The sequence below is a fragment of the Entelurus aequoreus genome, linkage group LG02, assembly GCF_033978785.1.
Source record: "Entelurus aequoreus isolate RoL-2023_Sb linkage group LG02, RoL_Eaeq_v1.1, whole genome shotgun sequence".
Classification (NCBI taxonomy): Eukaryota; Metazoa; Chordata; class Actinopteri; order Syngnathiformes; family Syngnathidae; genus Entelurus; species Entelurus aequoreus.
The window spans coordinates 74,547,815-74,574,352 of NC_084732.1; the positions used below are offsets into that span (position 1 = coordinate 74,547,815).

The following is a 26,538-nucleotide window of genomic DNA, read 5'->3' on the forward strand; positions in this document are numbered from 1 at the left end:
CGTTATTTTTTGCAAATATTAGGTCATTTGGAATTTGATGCCTTGCAACATGTTTCAAAAAAGCTGGCACGAGTGGCAAAAAAAGACTGAGAAAGTTGAGGAATGCTCATCAAACACTTATTTGGAACATCCCACAGGTGAACAGGCTAATTGGGGACAGGTGGGTGCCATGATTGGGTATAAAAGCAGCTTCCATGAAATGTGAACAAGGATGGGGCGAGGGTCACCACTTTGTGAACAAATGCCTGAGAAAATTGTAAAACCGTTTAAGAACAACATTTCTCAACCAGCTATTGCAAGGAATTTAGGGATTTCACCATCTACGGTCTGTAATATCATCAAAAGGTTCAGAGAATCTGGAGAAATCACTGCACGTAAGTAGCAAAGCTGAAAACCAACATTGAATGCTCGTGATCTTCGATCCCTCAGGCGGTACCGCATCAAAAGGCGACATCAGTGTGTAAAGGATATCACCACATGGGCTCAGGAACACTTCAGAAAACCACTGTCAGTAACTACAGTTGGTCGCTACATCTGTAAGTGCAAGTTAAAACTCTACTATGCAAAGCGAAAGCCATTTATCAACAACACCCAGAAACGCCGCAATCTTCGCTGGGCCCGAGCTCATCTAAGATGGACTGATGCAGAGTGGAAAAGTGTTCTGTGGTCCGAGAGTCCACATTTCAAATTGTGTTTGGAAACTGTGGACGTCGTGTCCTCCGGAACAAAGAGGAAAAGAACCATCCGGATTGTTATAGGCGCAAAGTTCAAAAGCCAGCATCTGTGATGGTATGGGGGTGTATTAGTGCGCAAGGCATGGGTAACTTACACATCTGTGAAGGCACCATTAATGCAGGTTTTGGAGCAACATATGTTGCCATCCAAGCAACGTTATCATGGACGCCCCTGCTTATTTCAGCAAGACAATGCCAAGCCAAGAGTGCGGGTACTAGACTGGCCTGCCTGAAGTCCAGACCTGTCTCCCATTGAAATTGTGTGGTGCAATATGAAGCCTAAAATACCACAAACGAGACGGCGTGGTGAAGTTGGTAGAGTGGCCGTGCCAGCAATCGGAGGGTTGCTGGTTACTGGGGTTCAATTCCCACCTTCTACCATTCTAGTCACGTCCGTTGTGTCCTTGGGCAAGACACTTCCCCCTTGCTCCTGATGGGTGCTGGTAGCGCCTTGCATGGCAGCTCCCTCCATCAGTGTGTGAATGGGTGAATGTGGAAATACTGTCAAAGCGCTTTGAGTACCTTGAAGGTAGAAAAGCGCTATACATGTATAACCCATTTATCATTTATTATCATTTATTTACCCCGGACTGTTGAACAACTTAAGCTGTACATCAAGCAACAATGGGAAATAATTCCACCTGAAAAGCTTCCAAAATTGGTCTCCTCAGTTCCCAAACGTTTACTGAGTGTTGTTAAAAGGAAAGGCCATGTAACACAGTGGTAAAAATACCCGCGCCAACTTTTTTGCAATGTGTTGCTGCCATTAAATTCTAATTTAAAGATTATTTGCAAAAAAAAATTACGTTTCTCAGTTCGAACATTAAAAATCTTGTCCTTGCAGTCTATTCAATTGAATATAAGTTGAAAAGGATTTGCAAATCATAGTATTCTGTTTTTATTTACGATTTACACAACATGCCAACGTCACTGGTTTGCGGTTTTGTACATCTAATAATACCCCATTAATTAAAAAAAAATCTTAATTTGAAGTATTTTTCCTTGTTTTTTTTTGTTGCTCATGGTTGTAAACTCCACTAAATCCTCATAAGTAAAGGCGTCTGCAAGGCAGTGTCCAACAAAGGGAGCAATAAAGAATAAACATTCATTATTTAATGGACTTTCCCTTGCACTCGGTGAGCGGTCACACTCTATATCTCCCCGCAGAGGGGCTGGATCCATAAACACCGCGCTACCATCGAGTGTTTTACGCTGCGTCACCTCAATGACAGATTCAGCAAAACAAAAAAGGAAGTCATTTTCCATTTTAGTCTTTTTTTTTCACCTGCAATTTTTTTTTGCTTGTTCAACTTCCTCTTGTTAACATTTCCCTTCAAAGGCTGATTATAGAGTATTGCATGTGCAGTGGATGGAGGTATCCCGCTGTGACATCTGTCGCACTGTTTCAACACTCCCCCCCCTGAGGCTAAAAGGGTTCTATGATGTGTATGCATGTTCATGTTTTGTGACAATAAAAATCAACACGACGGGTGATCTACCGTTGTTGCCACGGTTTGTGTGCACAAGCTTAATATCTGTCTCGGATTTGTGTGACAGCTTGCACCTGCAGCCTGCACACACTAATGATTAGCTTGTCGTGTGGAGGCATGCCCACAATGCAACGCTCACGTTACACACACACAGACACACATGTAAACAAGGGCTAACCGCACTATTTGCCAGGCTGCCAAGATAGCACTCTAATAGACCACAAATAACCATATTCACGTACAGTCTATCTGTTGATTTTGTGATGAGTTTCGCCGCTGCAGGAAATCCAATAATAAGTCGGCCTTTTGTTATTCCTTGCCAGGTTTCAGCTGATTGAAGAGCTGTCTTATGAGGATGTGAAAAAATGTTACCGTGGCTCGGTGAGTTTCATCCCCTTGTTTGTGTTTTCTCTGTGTGTGTGTGTGTGTTCCTCCCTTAATTAGAACTTGCTGTATTCCCCCCTTTTGCACAGCCTTGGTAATACTCAAACACAAAACAAACAGCTCCACAAATATCAATACAAGCACAGCAAAGCGAGTCACCATGATTACTTTTCATATTTTCATCGTATGTGTGCCTGATTGACTTTCTTTATACTGTAGATATACACTAGTACAGGGGTCCACAAACGGATCCGGTCCGCCAGCTTCCAAAATGCGAGGGCGGGAAGTCCCAAATAAAAATAAAAAATTAAATAAAAAAACATTGTTTTTATTTATTTAATTATTATTTTTTTAAATCTGTCCTTTCTAATCCATTTTCTACTGCTTGTTACTCTCTGTGTCTCATAGCCGCTCAAGCAAATCATATGGTCTAAAAATGCATTTTCCCATCGATAAAGTGACATCTTCGCTTTTAGAATATATATATATATATGTATATATATATATATATATATATATATATATATATATATATATATATATATATATATATATATATGTATATATATATATCCATCCATCCATCCATCCATCCATTTCCTATCAATCAATCAATCAATGTTTATTTATATAGCCCTAAATCACAAGTGTCTCAAAGGGCTGTACAAGCCACAACGACATCCTCGGTACAGAGCCCACATACGGGCAAGGAAAACTCACCCCAGTGGGACGTCGATGTGAATGACTATGAGAAACCTTGGAGAGGACCGCATATGTGGGTAACCCCCCCCCCCCCCCCCCCCCTCTAGGGGGGACCGAAAGCAATGGATTTCGAGTGGGTCTGACATAATATTGTGAAAGTCCAACACATCAGCGAAAGTCCAGTCCATAGTGGGGCCAGCAGGAACCATCCCGAGTGGAGACGGGTCAGCAGCGTAGAGATGTCCCCATCTGATGGACAGGCTAGCGGTCCACCCCGGGTTGGGAGCAGAGTAGAAAAGAAAAGAAACGGCAGATCAACTGGTCTAAAAAGGGAGTCTATTTAAAGGCTAGAGTATACAAATTAGTTTTAATGAGACTTAAATGCTTCTACTGAGGTAGCATCTCTAACTTTTACCGGGAGGGCATTCCATAGTATTGGATCCCGAATAGAAAACGCTCTATAGCCCGCAGACTTTTTTTGGGCTCTGGGAATCACTAATAAGCCGGAGTTCTTTGAACGCAGATTTCTTGCCGGGACATATGGTACAATACAATCGTCAAGATAGGCAGGAGCTTGACCGTGTAGTATTTTATACGTAAGTAGTAAAACCTTAAAGTCGCATCTTAGGTGCACAGGAAGCCAGTGCAAGTGAGCCAGTATAGGCGTAATATGATCAAACTTTCTTGTTTTTGTCAAAAGTCTAGCAGCCGCATTTTGTACCATCTGTAATCTTTTAATGATAGACATAGGGAGGCCCGAAAACAAAACGTTACAGTAATCGAGACGAGATGTAACGAACGCATGGATAATGATCTCAGCATCGCTTGTGGACAAAATGGAACGAATTTTAGCGATATTGCGGAGATGAAAGAAGGCCGTTTTAGTAACACTCTTAATGTGTGACTCAAACGAGAGAGTTGGGTCGAAGATAATACCTAGATTATTTACCGAGTCGCCTTGTTTAATTGTTTGGTTGTCAAATGTTAAGGTGGTATTATTAAATAGATGTCGGTGTTGAGCAGGACCGATAATCAGCATTTCCGTTTTCTTAGCGTTGAGTTGCAAAAAGTTAGCGGACATCCATTGTTTAATTTCATTAAGACACGCCTCCAGCTGACTACAATCCGGCGTGTTGGTCAGCTTTAGGGGCATGTAGAGTTGGGTGTCATCAGCATAACAGTGAAAGCTAACACCGTATTTGCGTATGATGTCACCTAGCGGCAGCATGTAAATACTAAAGAGTGCAGGGCCAAGAACCGAACCCTGGGGAACTCCGCACGTTACCTTAACATAGTCCGAGGTCACATTGTTATGGGAGACACACTGCGTCCTGTCAGTAAGATAAGCGTTAAAGGCCTACTGAAATGATTTTTTTTTATTTAAACGGGGATAGCAGATCTATTCTATGTGTCATACTTGATCATTTCGCGATATTGCCATATTTTTGCTGAAAGGATTTAGTATAGAACAACGACGATAAAGATTGCAACTTTTGGTATCTGATAAAAAAAAGGCTTGCACCTACCGGAAGTAGCGTGACGTAGTCAGTTGAACATATACGCAAAGTTCCCTATTGTTTACAATGATGGCCGCATGAAGTGAGAGAGATTCGGACCGAGAAAGCGACAATTTCCCCATTAATTTGAGCGAGGATGAAAGATTTGTGGATGAGTAAAGTGCAAGTGAAGGACTAGTGGGGAGTTGAAGCTATTCAGATAGGGAAGATGCTGTGAGAGCCGGGGGTGACCTGATATTCAGCTGGGAATGACTACAACAGTAAATAAACACAAGACATATATATACTCTATTAGCCACAACACAACCAGGCTTATATTTAATATGCCACAAATTAATCCTGCATAAAAACACCTGCGTGTTTGTTATGCTAGCTCCTAGCTCCTCTGCTAGCTCCTAGCTCCATAGAACACGCCAATACAATTCAAACACCTGATCAACACACACAATCACTCAGCCCAAAAGACCGTTTACCTAACCCAAGGTTCATAAAGCTTATATATTTTTTAAAAGTTACGTACGTGACGCGCACATACGGTCAAGTTATCGAATGTTTAGCAGCCAAGGCTGCATACTCACGGTACCTGATATTCAGCTGGGAATGACTACAACAGTAAATAAACACAAGACATATATATACTCTATTAGCCACAACACAACCAGGCTTATATTTAATATGCCACAAATTAATCCTGCATAATAACACCTGCGTGTTTGTTATGCTAGCTCCTAGCTCCTCTGCTAGCTCCTAGCTCCATAGAACACGCCAATACAATTCAAACACCCGATCAACACACACAATCACTCAGCCCAAAAGACCGTTCACCTAACCCAAGGTTCATAAAGCTTATATATTTTAAAAAAGTTACGTACGTGACGCGCACGTACGGTACGGTACGTGTTATGCTAGCTCCTAGCTCCTCTGCTAGCTCCTAGCTCCATAGAACACGCCAATACAATTCAAACACATGATCAACACACACAATCACTCAGCCCAAAAGACCGTTCACCTAACCCAAGGTTCATAAAGCTTATATATTTAAAAAAAGTTACGTACATACGCAAAAAAAAGCCAAAGCTGCATACTCACAGTAGCACGTCTGCGTCTTTGTCATCCAAATCAAAGTAATCCTGGTAAGAGTCTGTGTTGTCCCAGTTCTCTACAGGCGTCTGTGTATCCAAATCAAAAGTCCTCCTGGTTAGAGTCTCTGTTATCCGAGTTCTTCCATCTTGACTGCATCTTTCGGGAATGTAAACAAAGAAGCGCCGGCTGTGTACTGTTGTGGCTGACTACGTTCGAAAAATACGTCCATTTCGCACCGACAACTTTCTTCTTTGCTTGCTCGGCTTCCTTCTCCATAATGCAATGAACATGATTGAAACAGATTCACGAACACAGATGTCCAGAATACTGTGGAATTATGAAATGAAAACAGAGCTTTTTCGTATCGGCTTCAATGTGGAAGGCATACCCGTGTTCGTCGGGCTACGTCACACGCATACGTCATCCTCAGAGGCGTTTCGAACCGGAAGTTTAGCGGCAAATTTAAAATGTCACTTTATAAGTTAACCCGGCCGTATTGGCATGTGTTATAATGTTAAGATTTCATCATTGATATATAAACTATCAGACTGCGTGGTCGGTAGTAGTGGGTTTCAGTAGGCCTTTAAACCAAGACAAGGCTAAGTCTGTCATCCCAATACGCGTTTTGATACGCTCTAATAAAATATTATGATCAACAGTATCGAAAGCGGCGCTAAGATCAAGAAGCAGCAACATAGATGAAGCATCAGAATCCATCGTTAGCAATAGATCATTAGTCATTTTTGCGAGGGCTGTCTCCGTAGAGTGATTTGCCCTGAAACCGGATTGAAAAGGTTCACAGAGATTGTTAGACGCTAAGTGTTCATTTAGCTGCTGTGCTACAATTTTTTCAAGGATTTTCGAGATAAACGGAAGGTGGGACACCGGCCGGTAGTTTACCAGGAGATCAGGATCGAGGTTAGGTCTTTTGAGTAGAGGATGAATAACCGCTTTTTTGAATGCTAGAGGAACAGTGCCAGAGTTTATAAGTTTATAATATTTAACACCGATGGACCTAATAATACAAAAAGCTCCTTGATAAGTTTCCCAGGAATTGGGTCAAGTAAACATGTTGTTTGTTTTGTCCCATTTACACATTTTGACAATTCCTCCAATGTTATTTCATCAAAGAGAGACAAACTATTTTGGAGGGCGGTATCCGTCGTATATACAGTCGTATTTGTGTTAATAGAACCCAGTTGTAGCTGAGATGCATTGTCTTTAATCTCTTTTCTAATGACTTCAATTTTCTTATTAAAGAAATTCATAAAGTCATCTGCTGAGTGGGTGGAGCTACTGGGAGGAGTCCCTTGTTGGGTTAGCGATGCTACTGTACTAAACAGAAATTTAGGATCATTTTTGTTGAGGTGGATGAGATTTGAGTAATATTTAGCTTTAGCTGAGGTAAGCATGCGTTTATAAGTTATTAAACTGTCACACCATGCTTGATGGAAAACCTCAAGTTTAGTCGCACGCCATTTGCGTTCCAGCTTTCTACATGATAATTTCTGGGCTTTAGTTTCTTCTGTAAACCATGGGGTACGCCTTTTAGGGGCCCTTTTTAGCTTTAGCGGTGCTACACTATCAATGGTGTCGCGCAGGGCGTCATTAAAGTCATTAGTGAGGTTATCAATAGAGCCCACATAATTTGGGAATGGTGCCATTACCGAAGGCAGTAGGTCAGTAAGAGTCGTCGTTGTGGTAGCATTAATGTTGCGGCTGCTATAGTAGTTATTATTATTATTATTATTAGTTTGTTGGCAATGAGTCAGAACTTCAAATTTTATAAGGTAATGATCGGACATTACTTTAGTGTACGGGAGTTTCGTAACTTTAGAGGTGGTGACACCCCTGACAAGCACTAGATCTATCGTATTACCGTTGCGATGCGTGGGTTCATTTATTATTTGTGTAAGACCACAGCTATCAATTATAGTCTGGAGCGCCACGCATGGAGGGTACGATGGGGTATTCATATGGATATTAAAGTCCCCCATTATGATTATATTGTCGGCGTGCGTCACTAGATCAGCAACAAACTCTGAGAATTCACTGATGAAGTCCGAATAGGGCCCAGGGGGGCGGTAGATAACAGCCAGGTGGAGAGGCAGCGGTGTGACAAACCTCAAAGTGAGCACCTCAAACAAGTTATATTTATTATTTAGGTTAGGTGTAAGATTATAGTTTTCATTGTATATTAGTGCGACATCCCCTCCCCTTTTAAGAGGTCGGGCAACATGTGTATTGGTATAGTTAGTAGGAGATGCCTCATTTAGCGCAAAAAAATCGTCTGGTTTGAGCCAGGTCTCGGCGAGACCAACGACGTCAAGTTTGTTGTCTCTAATGACTTCATTAACTAACAACGTTTTGGAAGATAATGATCTTATGTTTAAAAAGCCCATATTATAGGTAGTGGGCTGTTTTGAGGATTGTTTGTTGAAATTATCCGAAGTAGCAATATTAATAATGTTGCGTTTATTATGCGTAGTGCACTTTAAATAGTTTCGACCATATCTAGGAATTGATACGACGGGGATATTCAGATTGTTTGCTTGATATTGCGATAAACTGAACGCATCATAGTTAGCTACCTCAGTACAATGTATGTCTGCCTCTGACACAAAAGAAAAAACATTATGTGAGTTGTGTTTTATTCTAAGAGAATTGTTATATGTGCAGGGATTATCCAGCCTGACGCCGGCTAGTTCTAGTTTAAATGGCTTCTTACCCGGAGACTCCACGCTTCTTTGGTTAGCTTTTCTCTTTGTTGTTAGCCCAGCTCGGCATCCCCGCTTCTGCTTCCGCTCGCACCGCTTACGTCGTCTCCATTGGCGGTCACCGCTAGCACTTGACTCCGCTGCTACAAAGGCCGCTCGATGTAGCCCACGAAGTACTCCCATGCTAGCGAGGAGGTCCACCGTACATGCATCTTTCAGTCTATAACGACCCGATCCATCCACATCCAGAATTGTCTGTCGGTCATATGTGATCACAGAGTGTTCACGCTTTGAGCCAGCCATGAAATTGACAGAAATGACGGGTGTTTTTTGCCAAATCGCTCTACACTCCCAAGAGCGTTAGCAAAGCCGCAGCATCGCCATCGCCATGCGCCGCCATTTTTCCTACTGCTTATTCCCTTGGGGGTCGCGGGAGCCTACTATCCCAGCAATATATATATATATATATATATATATATATATATATATATATATATATATATATATATATATATATATATATTAATATATATATACAGTCGTGGTCAAAAGTTTAACATACACTTGTAAAGAACATAATGTCATGGCTGTCTTGAGTTTCCAATAATTTCTACAACTCTTATTTTTTTGTGATCGAGTGATTGGAGCACATACTTGTTGGTCACAAAAAACATTCATGAAGTTTGGTTCTTTTATGAATTTATTATGGGTCTACTGAAAATGTGACCAAATCTGCTGGGTCAAAAGTATAGATACAGCAATGTTAATATTTTGCTTACATGTCCCTTGGCAAGTTTCGCTGCAATAAGGCGCTTTTGGTAGCCATCCACAAGCTTCTGGCAAACTTCTGGTTGAATTTTTGACCACTCCTCTTGACAAAATTGGTGCAGTTCAGCTAAATTCGTTGTATTTTTTACATGGACTTGTTTCGTCAGCATTGTCCACATGTTTAAGTCAGGACTTTGGGAAAGCCATTCGAAAAACCTTAATTCTAGCCTGATTTAGCCATTCCTTTACCACTTTTGACGTGTGTTTGGGGTCATTGTCCTGTTGGAACACCCAACTGCGCCCAAGACCCAAACTCCGGGCTGATGATTTTAGGTTGTCCTGAAGAATTTGGAGGTAATCCTCCTTTTTCACTGTCCCATTTACTCTCTGTAAAGCACCAGTTCTACTGGCAGCAAAACAGGCCCATAGCATAATACTACCACCACCATGCTTAACGGTAGGTTCGGTGTTCCTGGGATTAAAGGCCTCACCTTTTCTCCTCCAAACATATTGCTGGGTATTGTGGCCAGACAGCTACATTTTTGTTTTATCTGACCACATAACTTTCCTCCAGGAGGTCTTATCTTTGTCCATATCCAGATGCCGGATGAAACAAAAAGTGTAAATATGCTGATATAATTTGTATCCCCCTTTAACTTCATGTGTAATGAATGAAATAAGCCCAAATTCACAAGCTTTGGTGTAGATGATGTGATGTCAGATGAAACAAAAATTGAGCTGTTTGGCCACAATACCCAGCAATATGTTTGGAGGAGAAAAGGTGAGGCCTTTAATCCCAGGAACACCATTCCTACCGTCAAGCATAGTGGTGGTAGTATTATGCTCTGGGCCTGTTTTGCTGCCAATGGAACTGGTGCTTTACAGAGAGTAAACGGGACAATGAAAAAGGAGGGTTACCTCCAAATTCTTCAGGACAACCTAAAATCATCAGCCCGGAGTTTGGGTCTTGGGGGCAGTTGGTTGACCTCAAACACACGTCAAAAGTGGTTAAGGAATGGCTGAATCAGGCTGAAATGAACGTTTTAGAATGGCCTTCCCAAAGCCCTGACTTAAACGTGTGGACATTGCTGAAGAAACAAGTCCATGTCAGAAAACCAACAAATTTAGCTGAACTGCACCAATTTTGTCAAGAGGAGTGGTCAAAAATTCAACCAGAAGCTTGTGGATGGCTACCAAAAGCACCTTATTGCAGTGAAACTTGCCAAAGGACATGTAAGCAAATATTAACATTGCTGTATGTATACTTTTGACCCAGCAGATTTGGTCACATTTTCAGTAGACCCATAATAAATTCATAAAAGAACCAAACTTAGTGAATGTTTTTTGTGACCAACAACTATGTGCTCCAATCACTCTATCACAAAAAATAAGGTTGTAGAAATGATTGGAAACTCAAGACAGACATGACATTATGTTCTTTACAAGTGTATGTAAACTTTTGATCGCAACTGTATGTTAGCGGTATAAACCGACGCAATAAGTCAATGTTGGATACATTCAATAACTCCATATCAGTGTAGAAAGGAGCAGCCCTGCGCTAATAATAGAAGTGAGCCAGTCAAAGTAGAGATGGACAACGCAGACACGGAGAGAGAGAGTTTGAGTGAGGAGGGTGTGTTTCTAGCTTTGACTGGTGAAGGTGTGTGAAGAGTCGAGTCACCAAAGTAGTTTTAGAGACAGAGCAGCTAAACCTGAGGATGGTTGCGTTCCCGTAGTCGTGTGTGTTTCCAGTCAGTAGCCAGGTGTGTGTTTCTGCGGACCGGACCCGTCACCTGTACTGACCCGCTCCAGGGCAACAGTGTGTGTCTTGCAGCGACTTGCTTCAGGCCATGGATGAGTGTGTGTGTGTGTACGGCGCCAACGTGCTGAGCCTGGTGCAGAGCTCGCCGCCTTTGCGGGAGAGGGTGGTGTCGGCGGTGAGCCGGGTCGGAGCGGCCGGCGGCTGGAGAGGGGGCGCCGGTTCTGGCGGCGTGCGGGCCAAGGAGCTGCTCATGACTCTGCCCTGTCCCTCTGCACAGACTGTCAGCAAGTACAACTCGCAGTACCACAAACTGTTCCAGTGTGTGCCCAAGGATGAGCTCCTCATGAAAGGTAACACTCTAACCGTGTCATACATGTTGTGTCCTCATTACTAAATCACTACCATTTTTTTTAACTCATCATCACAAAAAGTCATCTAAACCGCCAGCCATTCTACTCTACTTTTGTATTTTCCTGATTGTCATCAATCATCATATCCAGTAGAACAGTGTTTTTCAACCACTGTGCCGCGGCACACTAGTGTACCTAGAGATACAGTCTGGTGTACACCTATTTGGGTTAAAAATATTTTTTGCAAACCAGTAATTATAGTCTGCAAATTATGTGTTGTTGTTGAGTGCTGTCTAGAGCTCGGCAGAGTAACCGTGTAATACTCTTCCATATCAGTAGGTGGCAGCCGGTAGCTAATTGCTTTGTACAAACCCCGTTTCCATATGAATTGGGAAATTGTGTTAGATGTAAATATAAACGTAATACAATGATTTGCAAATCAACCCATATTCAGTTGAATATGCTACAAAGACAACATATTTGATGTTCAAACTAATAAACTTTTTTTTTTTGCAAATAATCATTAACTTTAGAATTTGATGCCAGCAACACGTGACAAAGAAGTTGGGAAAGGTGGCACTAAATACTGATAAAGTTGAGGAATGCTCATCAAACACTTATTTGGAACATCCCACAGGTGAACAGGCAAATTGGGAACAGGTGGGTGCCATGATTGGGTATAGAAGTAGATTCCATGAAATGCTCAGTCATTCACAAACAAGGATGGGGCGAGGGTCACCACTTTTGTCAACAAATGCGTGAGCAAATTAATGAACAGTTTAAGAAAAACCTTTCTCAACCAGCTATTGCAAGGAATTTAGGGATTTCACCATCTACGGTCCGTAATATCATCAAAGGGTTCAGAGAATCTGGAGAAATCACTGCACGTAAGCAGCTAAGCCCGTGACCTTCGATCCCTCAGGCTGTACTGCATCAACAAGCGACATCAGTGTGTAAAGGATATCAACACATGGGCTCTGGAGCACTTCAGAAACCCACTGTCAGTAACTACAGTTGGTCGCTACATCTGTAAGTGCAAGTTAAAACTCTCCTATGCAAGGCGAAAACCATTTATCAACAACACCCAGAAACGCCGTTCGGCTTCGCTGGGCCTGAGCTCATCTAAGATGGACTGATACAAAGTGGAAAAGTGTTCTGTGGTCTGACGAGTCCACATTTCAAATTGTTTTTGGAAACTGTGGACGTCGTGTCCTCCGGACCAAAGAGGAAAAGAACCATCCGGATCGTTATAGGCGCAAAGTTGAAAAGCCAGCATCTGTGATGGTATGGGGGTGTATTAGTGCCCAAGACATGGGTAACTTACCAATTAATGCTGAAAGGTACATACAGGTTTTGGAGCAACATATGTTGCCATCCAAGCAACGTTACCATGGACGCCCCTGCTTATTTCAGCAAGACAATGCCAAGCCACGTGTTACATCAACGTGGCTTCATAGTAAAAGAGTGTGGGTACTAGACTGGCCTGCCTGTAGTCCAGACCTGTCTCCCATTGAAAATGTGTGGCGCATTATGAAGCCTAAAATACCACAACGGAGACCCCGGACTGTTGAACAACTTAAGCTGTACATCAAGCAAGAATGGGAAAGAATTCCACCTGAGAAGCTTAAAAAATGTGTCTCCTCAGTTCCCAAACGTTTACTGAGTGTTGTTAAAAGGAAAGGCCATGTAACACAGTGGTGAACATGCCCTTTCCCAACTACTTTGGCACGTGTTGCAGCCATGAAATTGTAAATTAATTATTATTTGCAAAAAAAAAATAAAGTTTATGAGTTTGAACATCAAATATGTTGTCTTTGTAGTGCATTCAATTGAATATGGGTTGAAAGGGATTTGCAAATCATTGTAATCTGTTTATATTTACATCTAAAACAATTTCCAAACTCATATAGAAACGGGGTTTGTAGATGTCGGAAACAGCGGGAGGCAGCGTGCAGGTAAAAAGGTGTCTAATGCTTAAACCAAAAATAAACAAAAGGTGAGTGCCCCTAAGAAAAGGCTACTGGCTACAAAGTAAACCAAAACAGAATGCTGGATGACAGCAAAGACTTACTGAGGAGCAAAGACGGCGTCCACTATGTACATCCGAACATGACATGACAATCACAAAGAAGGATAAAAACGATTGAAATATTCTTGCTTGCTAAAACAAAGTAGATGCAGGAAATATCGCTCAAAGGAAGACATGTAACTGCTACAGGAAAATACCAAAAAAAAGATAAAAAGCCACCAAAATAGGAGCGCAAGACAAGAACTAAAACACTACACACGGGAAAAAACCAAAAAAAACTCAAAATAACTCATGGCGTGATGTGACAGGTCGTGACAGTACACCTACTTTGAGACAAGAGCTATATTGATGCATGGTTGGTTATGGTTTAAAGTCATATCCAACAATTGCGACAACGACGTTTTACTGTCAACTGAGTTTCGTTTTTTTTAACGATTTCTGCTGGTGGTGTGCCTCTGGATTTTTTCAACCCAAAAAATGTGCCTTGGCTCAAAAAAGGTTGAAAAACACTGCAGTACAAAGACTACCTAGCTGCTTCCTCTAGCCCAGGGGTGTCAAACGTACGGCCCCCGGACCGGATCAGGCCCACGAACAGGTTATACTCGGCCCGCGAGATGAGTTTGCTAAGTATAAAAAATAAGCTGAAATTTTGGAATGAAAGAAACGGCTGTTTTAAATGTGTCCACTGAATGTCACAATATAAATTATTTGTGTCCTCTGTCGCTAGAGCGTGCATGACTTCAGAGGGGGCGGAGCTATGTGCCCTGTTAAGATAGAGGACTGGGGACACGTTACCTGGGCGCACATACAGTCGCGATGAAAAGTTTACACACACTTGTAAAGAACATCATGTCATGGCTGTGTTGAGTTTCCAATAATTTCTACAACTCTTATTTTTTTGTGATAGAGTGATTGGAGCACATACTTGTTGGTCACAACAAACATTAATGAAGTTTGGTTCTTTTATGAATTTATTATGGGTCTACTGAAAATGTGACCAAATCTGCTGGGTCAAAAGTATACATACAGCAATGTTAATATTTGGTTACATGTCCCTTGGCAAGTTTCACTGCAATAAGGCACTTTTGGTAGCCATCCACAAGCTTCTGGTTGAATTTTTGACCACTCTTCTTGACAAAATTGGTGCAGTTCAGCTAAATTTGTTGGTTTTCTGATATGGACTTGTTTCTTCAGCATTGTCCACACGTTTGAGTCAGAACTTTGGGAAGGCCATTCTAAAATCTTAATTCTAGCCTGATTTAGCCATTCCTTTACCTATTTTGACATGAGTTTGGGGTCATTGTCCTGTTGGAACACCCAACTGCCCCCAAGACCCAACCTCCAGGCTGATGATTTTAGGTTGTCCTAAAGAATTTGGAGGTAATCCTCCTTTTTCATTGTCCCTTTGACTGTCTGTAAAGCACCAGTTCCATTGGCAGCAAAGCAGGCCCAGAGCATAATACTACCACCACCATGCTTGACGGTAGGCATGGTGTTCCTGGGATTAAAGGCCTCACCTTTTCTCCTCCAAACATATTGCTGGGTATTGTGGCCAAACAGCTCAATTTTTGTTTCATCTGACCACAGAAGTTTCTTTCATAAGGTCTTATCTTTGTCCATGTGATGCCAGATGAAACAAAATGTGTGCTGAAATCATTTGTATCCCTCTTCAACTTCATGTGTGATGAATGAAATAAGACCAAATTCACAAGTTTTGTTGTAGATGATGCTACATATGTACAGAATAAACCACATGATGTTAGTACATCTGTTGAGGAAAATGGGTAAAGTACAAAAATAACATCCTGTAATTTGATTTTGATATAATTATTCATTCCATCGTCTCATAGATTAAAAATTAACACCAACGGGAACATTTGAAAACTCTGCCAGACTCAATTCCACCTATTTGACTGATGAACATTATTACATCATTTATTCAGAAAGTAGAAATAACGACAAAGGCGGATAGAATACTGTTAACTGCAACATGTAAGTGTAATAAAAACCAAACAACAACATTATAATTTGTATATTTTCAGGTTGTGCTTGTTCTATTGTTAAACAAAGAAAACAATCTGAAGTTGTCTTTATTTTTAAGTTATCATGCAATGATTTTACCAGTCCAGCCCACTTGGGAATAGATTTTACTTAATGTGGCCCCCGAGCTAAAATGAGTTTGACACCCCTGGTCTAACCACTTCTATAATTAACTGTTGAAATGTGCTTTTTATGCTTTTAATTACGGGTGTCAAAAAAATGATTTTCGAATGAATCGTGATTCTTATTTGTAACGATTCTTAATCGATTCCAAAAAAATGTTTTATTTATTTGTATTTTTTTTAAAATATGTCCTGTGCAGCCACTCAGGCAAATCATATTGTTGATGTCGATGCCCATATCTGTTATACAGATTAACTTTAGAAAAGAGAAGTGTGGGATATTTCTCTTGTTGCCTTGTTTGTATTTGACTTTATTAAATGTTTGGGTAGAATTTTATTAAACAAAACCAGTTTTCTTTAAGGTAATATAGACATTTTTCACAGCTGTTTATCTTTTGTATGGAGGAATGTAGTTACCCAGCAGGCACAAGACATTGATACAACGTTGATTATACATACATGTCCTTTAAAACTGACTTTGAAACAACGTTGCAAAATAATTGTATTAGTAAATTGAGACAACGTTGATGTCCAACGTTGGATCCACGTTGTTGGTTGGGAAATGACCACATTTCAACGGTCAAATCAACATCACAACCTGACATTGAATAAATGTCGTCAAAAAGCATGTTGTTTCAACGTTGTATTTGTGTTGTAGAATATTGGTTGGGAAATGACCAAAATTCAATGGTCAGAGCAACGTCACAACCCAACAATGATTAAACGTTGTCAAAAAGCATGTTGCTTCAATGTTATGTTTGAGTTGCTCAACAAGTTCTTAACGTTGTTTTAATGTTTTGTGCCTGCTGGTTTTGGCTAACACCCAATGTTGTTAAAAATTATTGATTTTGAATCGAGAATCGTTTTGAATCAAGAATTGACTTTGAATCAAATCGTTACCCCGAATAATCAAATCGTGTGGTGGCCAAAGATTCACAGCCCTACTTTTAATATGGCAGATATATATAACATGAAGCCTTTTTGAGGGACAGATACATTTATTAACCATTCTGGGGCATACATCATTTAATAGCAGTTAAATAGCACCAGAACGGAAACGTTATTAGGCAGTTAAGAGTGTAAAAACAAATTTGATTCATTTTTTTTTTTACTTTTTTCAGCTCAAATCTCTCAAGCAACTTCAGTCCTAAAAAAGATAGTTAAAATGTCATGTTAGTTTTTAATTTCAACCCTTTTAAGTCCCATTTTACTAATTATGTCATTTATTAAAATATATTTTTTTATTTAGAAAAATTTGCATAAAATGAGTTATCATCCATACACTGTCTTATAATGTTTTATGTATTCATTTATTATTTACAACTGAAGTTAATTAAGTGATTTCTTGCAGGAAATAAATATGAATTATGAAAATTTTAAAAAATCATAATAAAAAAATATGAAAACGATTTTTATTTTTTTTTAAATACATTTTTAGGTAATCTCTGCGTATACATCATACGTCAGTAGCCAAGAGGATTTTTATACCCAGTAATATGTTGTAAGAGTCACATCTCTAGTTTTTATTAGGGCTGCTGAAAAAATTCAATCAAATCAATTCACATTCAAATTAAGATTTTTATTTATTGTGATTCTAAATTGATACTCTACCAACCGGTATAGCTCGGTTGGTAGAGTGGCCGTGCCAGCAACTTGAGGGTTCCAAGTTCGATCCCCGCTTCTGCCATCCTAGTCACTGCCGTTGTGTCCTTTGGCAAGACACTTTACCCACCTGCTCCCAGTGCCAACCACACTGGTTCAAATGTAACTTAGATATTGGGTTTCACTATGTAAAAGCGCTTTGAGTCACTAGAGAAAAGCGCTATATAAATATATAATTCACTTCACATCATTTTATGAATCGATCTTCTCTGTGCTTACTCCTTGCGCTTTTATAGTCAGTCAGTCTTTTGAAAATATTTCATCATGATTTTTATGCCAAATAATATATCACGAGAATCAATTTGAATCAAGAATCGTGTTGAATTGAGAATCGATTCTGAATTTAATCGTCACCCCAAGAATCGGAATCAAATCGAATTGTGAGTTGTTGTAAGAATCACATCCCTATTTTTTATTAGTAGTGCTAAAAAAATCGATTCATATCCAAATTGCAAGTCTTATTTATCCGATTCTAAACTGATTCATAATATTCAAGAATCGATTAAAAAAAATAGTTTTTTTTCTTTTAAGAATACCTTTAAAAAAAAAAAAAGTACCACATAAAGCACAGACTGGGACAGAGTAAGAAGAACGAGACATATTTTGGGTGAAAATTGTTGCATAAAACCTGATCATACTAAAACTGGAGCATTTGAAAACCGAGATACCACTGTACATACAAACTACAATACATATGAAATATAAATATGCATGGTCCTGACATCTGGTTTAATTCCCAAAGATTTGAGAATAAGATAATTGTTATATTTGGTGTCACGGTAGTGTTGGTCAAGGACCCCAGGATGCAGAGACGGCAGACGAAGTGCAGGTACAATTTATTTAAAAGGAAAAGTAGTGCAGCAGGCAAAAGCACAGTAAAGAAAACCTGTCAAAAAAAAACTTCAAAAAAGCAAAACTGATTCAGCCCAGTCTAGAAACAAATAAGAGCGCTGGACAGGAAACAAAACAAAATACATGTAACTAATAATGTAGCTGTCATGCCAATTATCTTTGTACGCCATTTTATCATAAACTTGTTGTTGCACATTACATGTACTCCGCTAACACTGACCACTATGTTGCTACTTTTTAAAAATGATTCTTCAATGCAATGGAGAACAATGTGTGCTGTGTTTTGTGTCCTCAGTGTACTCCTGTGCTCTTCTCAGAGATATCCTCCTCCAAGGCAGGCTCTACATTTCAAGAAACTGGCTGTGTTTCTATGCCAACCTTTTTGGCAAAGACATCAAGGTACTGTCGGACTATAGGTCTCCAAAAAAAAAAAAAAAAAAAGGTCTCATTCTATACCTGCGCTGTGGACTTCTACTATGATTTGTTCCTCTTTCTCATTTCCTTGAAACTGAACCCCTGACTGACAATAAGCTTCTTATTCACGCCGCATTCCTTGCATACCGACTCGAATAGGAAACCGATCTCATTTCATTCCACTGCCACGACACCCGTCCCATTTGTCCGACATGTGGGCACCAAGAAACAGTGTTTTGTACTTGTTTTATTTCTATGCAGGTGGCCATCCCTGTTGTCTCTGTGCGGCTGGTGAAGAAGCACAAAACCGCGGGCCTGGTGCCCAATGGCTTGGCTATCACCACCGACACCGGCCAGAAGGTAAACACTTCCATCGCGGTCACTGGGAATTAAAATACTTGTGCTGATTAGCGCAGCATGCCCGTGTTTTCCAAGGCGAGGCGTGACGGAAAGAACGGGGCTGTAGATAGCAGCAGCCTTGAAGCACGGTCGAGTGGAGGCTAATATTCCATCACCATAGCAACGTTTGGCCGTCTAAACCCCTCAGTATGTCCCCAAGTCTGAACACATTTTCTGTAATCCATGCCTCTCCTACAGGGGTGTCAAACTCATTTTAGATCGGGGGCCACATGGAGAAAAATCTACTCCCAAGTGGGCTGGACTGGTAAAATCACGGCACGATAACTTAAAAATAAAGACAACTTCAGATTGTTTTCTTTGTTTAAAAATAGAACAAGCACATTCTGAAAATGTACAAATCATAATGTTTTTTTTACACTTACATGGGTTAATAGTATTCTATCTTTATTTGTCGTTATTTATACTTTCTGAATAAAATATGAGATAATGTTCATCAGCATTGGTGTTAATTTTCAATCTATCAAGATGAAAAAAATCATATAAAAATCAAATTACAGGATGTTATTTATGTAGTTTGCTCATTTTCCTCGACTGTTGTACCGTACTAACATCATGTGGGTTTTTTTTTTTTTTACATATGTAGCATCATCTACAAAAATACAAAGAATTGCTATTGTGACATCTAGTGGACACATTTAGAACAGCAGTTTCTTTCATTCAAAAATGTCGGCTCATTTTTATACTTAGCAAACTCATCCCACGGGCCGGGTAAAACCTGTTACGGCCCACGGGACATACGTTTGACACCCCTGCTCTATTACAAGGGGTGTCCAAACACAAACCATAGTTGTATTTGATTTAGGGCAATGAAAAAAAAGATGACTAAATTGCTAGTGTGTAATGGTTGAGTTCATCAGAGCCATATTCAGAATCATAACATAAAAACAAGTGAGCATGTGCATGCAAAGCAGGCAAATACTCGTGCAGATTAAAAGACTATTACTCCTGCAGCATACTTACTGAGGATTGAGTGTGGCTGAAAACAAAACAATAACACTGAAACTAGTCGAACACTAACATTTTCCAATTAATGGAATCACCATATTGCATATTTCATCAGTGATTCATTCAAAAAGGTCAGATTTAGACGGAATTGTATGGAATCCCCAGCAAATTGTCCTATGAGAAATAATGAAAATCTTTTTGATTTGTTCAACAGACCCAAAAGTATGAACACAAAACACTTTTTGTAGCGTTTAATTATAATTTTACATGCAGAAAACAATGTGAAATATATATAATTGATGAATTAAATAGATCAATTTAACTAGGCTTTGCCAATAAACAATATTATTGTTAGCATTATTTTGAAATCAAATCAAGCACTAATTTAATCATAATATAATACTAATATTTGTTATATATTGTATATATTATATACAAATATAATATAATATGATATATCAGTATATATGATATACTGTATATATAATATGTACATATTACTTATATGCTATATTTTATATTGCTACTATGGTACATTTTTAGTCTACTTTATACCTGCATTATCCTTTCCATCCTTACCCTTTCCATCCTTTGTAACTGAGCTACTGTGTGGAACAATTTCCCTTGTGGATCAATAAAGTTTGCCTATGTCTAAGTCCAAATCTAATACGCAAAGTATTCCTTTCAAATGCAATAAACTTTTTATTTTATTTTTAAACATTATAAGGATGGAAATAAGTAAATCAGGGATATTGAACTAACTTGTTTTGGGGGCCACATTTCCAGAAATTTAAAGACCGGGGGGCCAGAACTCTCCCTTTACTAGTCTTATTTTGTATATTCTGTAGAACCATCGTCCACTCCAGTAAACATAGGGTTTTGGTCTATTTTGTCAGAGTTACAGGAGTGCTATGCTGTTTTTAATAACATTTTACAAGAATATACAATCTAGTTAAAGATCATCTCTATGACAGCACTCTAGTGTTTTTAAAAAATTGGCTGCAAAAATGTTTGTCTCCCATTTTTTGAACTGAACTCGGGGGCCGGAATGGTATCATTCCCGGGCCGGATTTGGCCCTGTGCCGCTAGTTGAATAGATCTGAAGTAAACAAACAATCAGAATAAAATGGGACTCTCAATCTCTGTTAGCAAAAATTGCTCTTCAATAAATACTGAACGTTTTGGACTGCAGTTGTTTTCATCAGTTGGAAAAATAGTGTCAGGTGGTTTGTTTTGTTGTCTGTTTTGTTGCCGTCACTTTCCAACAAATTAGGTATACTGGCTCGTTTGTCCGTGTTGATTGGCTTATCTTGCACATTCATTTGGAGACAAAATATTCTCACATTTGGCTTTGCATTCATCTTTTTTCCCCCTCGTAGCCACTAGCGAGTAGCGGGTATTGACTAGCGAATAGACACCAGACAAAGATGGTGGATGACTGACAAGAGGATTCACTCCGTTCACAGCGATGCACAGAGTGAACCCTCTTTTGCCTTGTTTGAAAGCAACAGACAAAGAAAACAAACATGCGTTGGACATGGCAATTTATTTGATGACAGCAAAGTTATCAAGTTAATTTGGATTTATGGTTCTAATGATTGATTTGTTGACCCAAGCCTAGGCCTACATTTAACATCATTTTTTGAAAACTCTTGTTGGTGAAGACAGCAATGAGCAGAAAGGAGGGAGGGGAGAGCCAGACGGTTGTCACCCTTGTATATTGCTATGAGTTCTTAGTTGAATTCTATAGTCTTTATTATTTTCTTTATCAAAGTGTTGGCACTTGCTACTTTCTTTGGCCCCATTTTAGCTTAGTCATATTTGTTCTGGCACTCAATTCTGTCTATTGATATGAGGGCAAACAGACTAGTTTGTTGGTGCACTGTTTGGCCGTAGGATAACGGCAATGGTATACGATATTTATCAACATTTATTTATGAACCGAGTCAAACAAAAAGTCTTTGTACTAAAAAAAACCAAAAACAACTCAGCACGTGTACACTAAGCAGACGCAGATTAAAAGACTGCTGCAGCATTAGTGAGGATTTGGTGTGGCTTTAAACAAAAAATAACTCTGCAATTAGTAGAAAACTAACATTTAAAGTACCAGTCAAGTGGAAAAACAAGTTGACTTTTTTTGCTTATTTGTCTTTAATTGTATCCATTAAACCACAACCAATTTTATGTACAATCCGCAAAGTATGTGAAAATGCCGTCGAAAATGTCACAAAATGCCGCAAATTCAGTCAACCATTTTGAATATTCGGCGCCGAACACCTTCGGTAATTTCCGTAAATTGCCGCGACCCCGAAGGGAATAAGCGGTAAAAATGGATGGATGGATGGATGTACATCACAGTATGCCTGGCATATTTCTGCATTCGAAATCGTAAATAAATAGCTAACAATTGAGTCAACAGATTGAGGGTCCTCTGTTGCGCCGATTATTCCCTCTAAAACATCCAGAAACCTGGGGAACAAGGGGACGGGTCAAATGCAGAGGACACATTTTACCACACCTGGTGTGTGTGTGACTATCGTTGGGACTTTAACTTTAACTTTAACAAGCCCAATAGACAGTTAAAGCTATTTGTTGGTTTTTAGGGGTGCTTTTTGACCATTTTTACTGTAGTTACAAAAGCTAATAGATCAAATCAATGAGAGACTCTCAACACTTTCAGAATTACAAAGTGTTAAAAAAAAGTACTTTTATTCAGAATACACACACTTGATCTGCAACACAATAATAAGTTAGCATTAATGGTGCAGGGATGTCCAAAATGTTTTCGCCGAGGACTGTACACTGAAAAATGTAATGCTGCAGTGGTCACTTTGGTATGTACGTATTTTTGAAATTTGATAAAAAGGCTGCAGGTCATGTCTTGTTCTTATGTCTTGTTTTGTGTTTGTTATAGTTTTCCTATGTTTAAGGTTTATTTCAATGACAAAATGCCATAAATGTGGAGGGAAATTAGTGTTTCCATTGAAATCGGGCGGTCTGCACCACTTTTGGACTTGTTATCTTAGATCACCCGCAAAACGCCCACTAATAGTCCACACAATTTAATAGTTATGCCGTTTAGCGCGTGTTATTTGGATCTTAGTAGATCAATACTTCAGTCTTTTCATCCTTTGCAAGATGTGTTATTGTTTTGGCTCTGCAGAAGGCCCAGGTGTTCTGAATGAATAAGAACACGATCAAATTAATTTTAAAGTGTTTGATATGCAAAATCTCTAACCTTTTGTATGGGTATTTTTGCTATTTTATCTAAAACATCCCCATGTTTATGACAGCATTACAGATTTTGTTTTAGAAGACATCCTCACATTGTTTTACGCCTTCATTAAAATGGAAAATGCAGCTTTTTTTTTTGTATTGGAAATATCAAAGGGATTTGTATAATCCTGTCTATGCCCTATCCTGCTTGATTGTTCCTGAATAAATGTGATTGAAAATGTCCCCTTTAAAACTTTCTTTGATCCCTAAAAGTGTTATTTGCCAAATTGATTACGAGCTCATCACTCATTTATGTTGGTGCAGTGCATGCTGTGGCGGTTCGAGCCTCCCAGGCACTACTGTACTTCAGGGGTTCAGAATAAAATGATGTGTTTATGTACCATGTCATTAATTCCCAATGAGTCCAAACCTGAAGTGATGATAGGTTGCATTTTGTTTTGTTTTTTCAGTATGTATTTGTGTCACTTTTGTCAAGAGACAGTGTCTACGACGTCCTTCGTAGGATCTGCACTCACCTACAGGTAGGACAGCACACACATTTACACAACCGCATAGACACCTCTAGGCGTGTCAGTTGATGTCGTGTTCCTCTGCAGGTCAACGGGAAGAGTCTGAGTTTAAAGCAGTACATGGAGGAGCCCACCTTATCACTGGTGAGTGGCCACCATAGATATACAGTATATATATAGAAGACTAGATTTGCCAGCGCTGCGAGCGACATGCCAATGAGGCGGCCTAGTTTCCCATCTAAGTACCGTATTTTCCGGACCATAGGGCGCACCGGATTATAAGGCGCACCGCCGATGAATGGCCTATTTTTGATCTTTTTTCATATATTAAGCGCACCGGATTATAGGGTGCATTAAAGGAGTCATATTATTTATTTATTTTTCTAAATTGAAAACACTTCCTTGTGGTCTACATAACATGTAATAGTGGTTCTTTGGTCAAAATGTTGCATAGATTATGTTTTACATTATGTTTTTCAAGCCGGTTTCTGACAGTCGCTTCCGGATACGCCGTTTTGTTGGCGGTTTTATTTACGTGGCTCACCTTCGGCAGCGTCTTCTCCCCGTCATCTTTGTTGTAGCGGTGTAGCGTGCAAGGACGGGAGTGGAAGAAGGGTCAAAAGATGACATTCAGACTTTACTTCAATCAATAACAGAGCAGCGTCTCCTCATCCGGAAACAACACCGGAAATGTGTCACGTGAAAAACCGTCCGACCGGAACTCCACAGCGGTATGTTTTAGCGCTTTCATGGCGAGTTTACTGACAGATATAAGTAAGAACTTTACACTACTTTATATTAGAAATGGCAACAGCAGAGGATGAATGTCCCATAACAAGAAGACAGAGAAAAAGAAGAAGCTTATCGACTACGGAGTCGGCGCGGATGTGCGCAATTTTTCAGGATTTATGCAGATCCCAAATACAGATCAGCAGGTACCAGAAGGTGAGAAAAGTTACTTTTGCATAATATTGCAAAACAAAACGCCAGATAATATGTCTTACCTTATACACACACGCCATAATAATACTTGTATGTTTAATGCACCGACAATCCTTCAAGCGATGCGGCTTCATAGCTTACCAAAGTCGTACTAAAACATTTTGATATATTTTTGAGCGCCGTGTGTAATGTTCTATATTTTCAATGGAACATAAAATGTTGGTGTTGTTTACTTGAGACATATTGCCATCATAGTGCAGTCTACACATATCTCTTATGTTTGACTGCCATCTACTGGTCACACTTATCATTACACCATGTACAAAATAAAATTGCTTTGAGGTGGGTAAGCTCAACCAAACTTATTCCTTACATTAGGCGCACCGGGTTATAAGGCGCACTGTTGAGTTTTGAGGGAAAAAAGGCTTGTAGGTGCGCCTTATTGTCCGGAAAATACGGTATGTATTTTATAAAACAAACCATAATTTGCTCCTTTCTCAACTTGTTTTATCCAAATTGTGTGCTATTAATACTCATTTTTTGTATTTTGACCCGGGCAGCGGAACTAGCCCCGGAGGGGTGATGCAGAGCACCACAAGGGCCCTATTGAAATTGCTGTGTTTTTTCTTCCATACGTTTGGCACCTTTTTGAGCCCTTAACATGCACAGAAAGCCCCCATATTTTGCAGGCAAAAATGTTTATATTATTGAGGTCCCGTAAATTAAATTTCAAAATTGGTTCTGTAGCACTTTTAAAGGCCTACTGAAATGAAATGTTCTTATTTAAACAGGGATAGCAGATCCATTCTATGTGTCATACTTGATAATTTCGCGATATTGCCATATTTTTGCTGAAAGGATTTAGTAGAGAACATCGACGAGAAAGTTCGCAACTTTTGGTCACTGATAAAAAAAGCCTTGCCTGTACCGGAAGTAGCGTGACGTTGCAGGTTGAAGGGCTCCTCATATTTCCCCATTGTTTACACCAGCAGCGAGAGCGATTCGGACAGAGAAAACGACGATTACCCCATTAATTTGAGCGAGGATGAAAGATTTGCGGATGAGGAACATGAGAGTGACGGACTAGAGTGCAGTGCAGGACGTATCTTTTTTCGCTCTGACCGTAACTTAGGTACAAGGGCTCATTGGATTCCACACTTTCTCCTTTTTCTATTGTGGATCACGGATTTGTATTTTAAACCACCTTGGATACTATATCCTCTTGAAAATGAGAGTCGAGAACGCGAAATGGACATTAACAGTGACTTTTATCTCCACGACAATACATCGGCGAAACACTTTAGCTACGGAGCTAACGTGATAGCATCGTGCTTAAATGCGGATAGAAACAAAAGAAATAAGCCACTGACTGGAAGGATAGACAGAAAATCAACAATACTACCAAACTCTGGACCTGTAACCACACGGTTAATGCTGTACCGCCTGGCGAAGCCTAGCAATGCTGTTGCTAACGACGCCATTGAAGCTAACTTAGCTACGGGACCTCGACAGAGCTATGCTAAAAACATTAGCTATCTACCTACGCCAGCCTTCATCTGCTCAACAACACCCGTGCTCACCTGTGTTCCAGCGATCGACGGCGCAACGAAGGACTTCACCCGTTCATCGATGCGGTCGGCAGCTAGCGTCGGATAGCGCGTCTGCTATCCAACTCAAAGTCCTCCTGGTTGTGTTGCTGCAGCCAGTTGCTAATACACCGATCCCACCTACAGCTTTCTTCTTTGCAGTCCCCATTGTTCATTAAACAAATTGCAAAAGATTCACCAACACAGATGTCCAGAATACTGTGGCATTTTGCGATGAAAACAGAGCTTTTTGTATTGGGATACAATGTGTCC

The 26,538-nt window shown here is 39.9% G+C and overlaps 1 protein-coding gene and 1 long non-coding RNA gene across 4 annotated transcripts in view; one reads left to right on the plus strand and one right to left on the minus strand.

Moving 5' to 3' along the window:
* The window catches only part of gramd2aa (GRAM domain containing 2Aa), an 84,102-nt gene that overhangs the window by 47,297 nt on the left and 10,267 nt on the right, over positions 1-26,538 (plus strand). For all 3 annotated transcript variants that reach the window (XM_062032247.1, XM_062032263.1, XM_062032255.1), the window contains exons 3-8: positions 2,548-2,605; positions 11,435-11,507; positions 18,508-18,611; positions 18,888-18,986; positions 23,678-23,749; positions 23,825-23,881. In XM_062032247.1, the coding sequence (XP_061888231.1) occupies positions 2,548-2,605; positions 11,435-11,507; positions 18,508-18,611; positions 18,888-18,986; positions 23,678-23,749; positions 23,825-23,881 (463 nt within the window). The remainder of the gene's footprint in view (positions 1-2,547; positions 2,606-11,434; positions 11,508-18,507; positions 18,612-18,887; positions 18,987-23,677; positions 23,750-23,824; positions 23,882-26,538) is intronic.
* LOC133639160 (uncharacterized) overlaps positions 1-26,538 on the minus strand; it is a 60,966-nt gene that overhangs the window by 20,104 nt on the left and 14,324 nt on the right. The window lies entirely within an intron of this gene.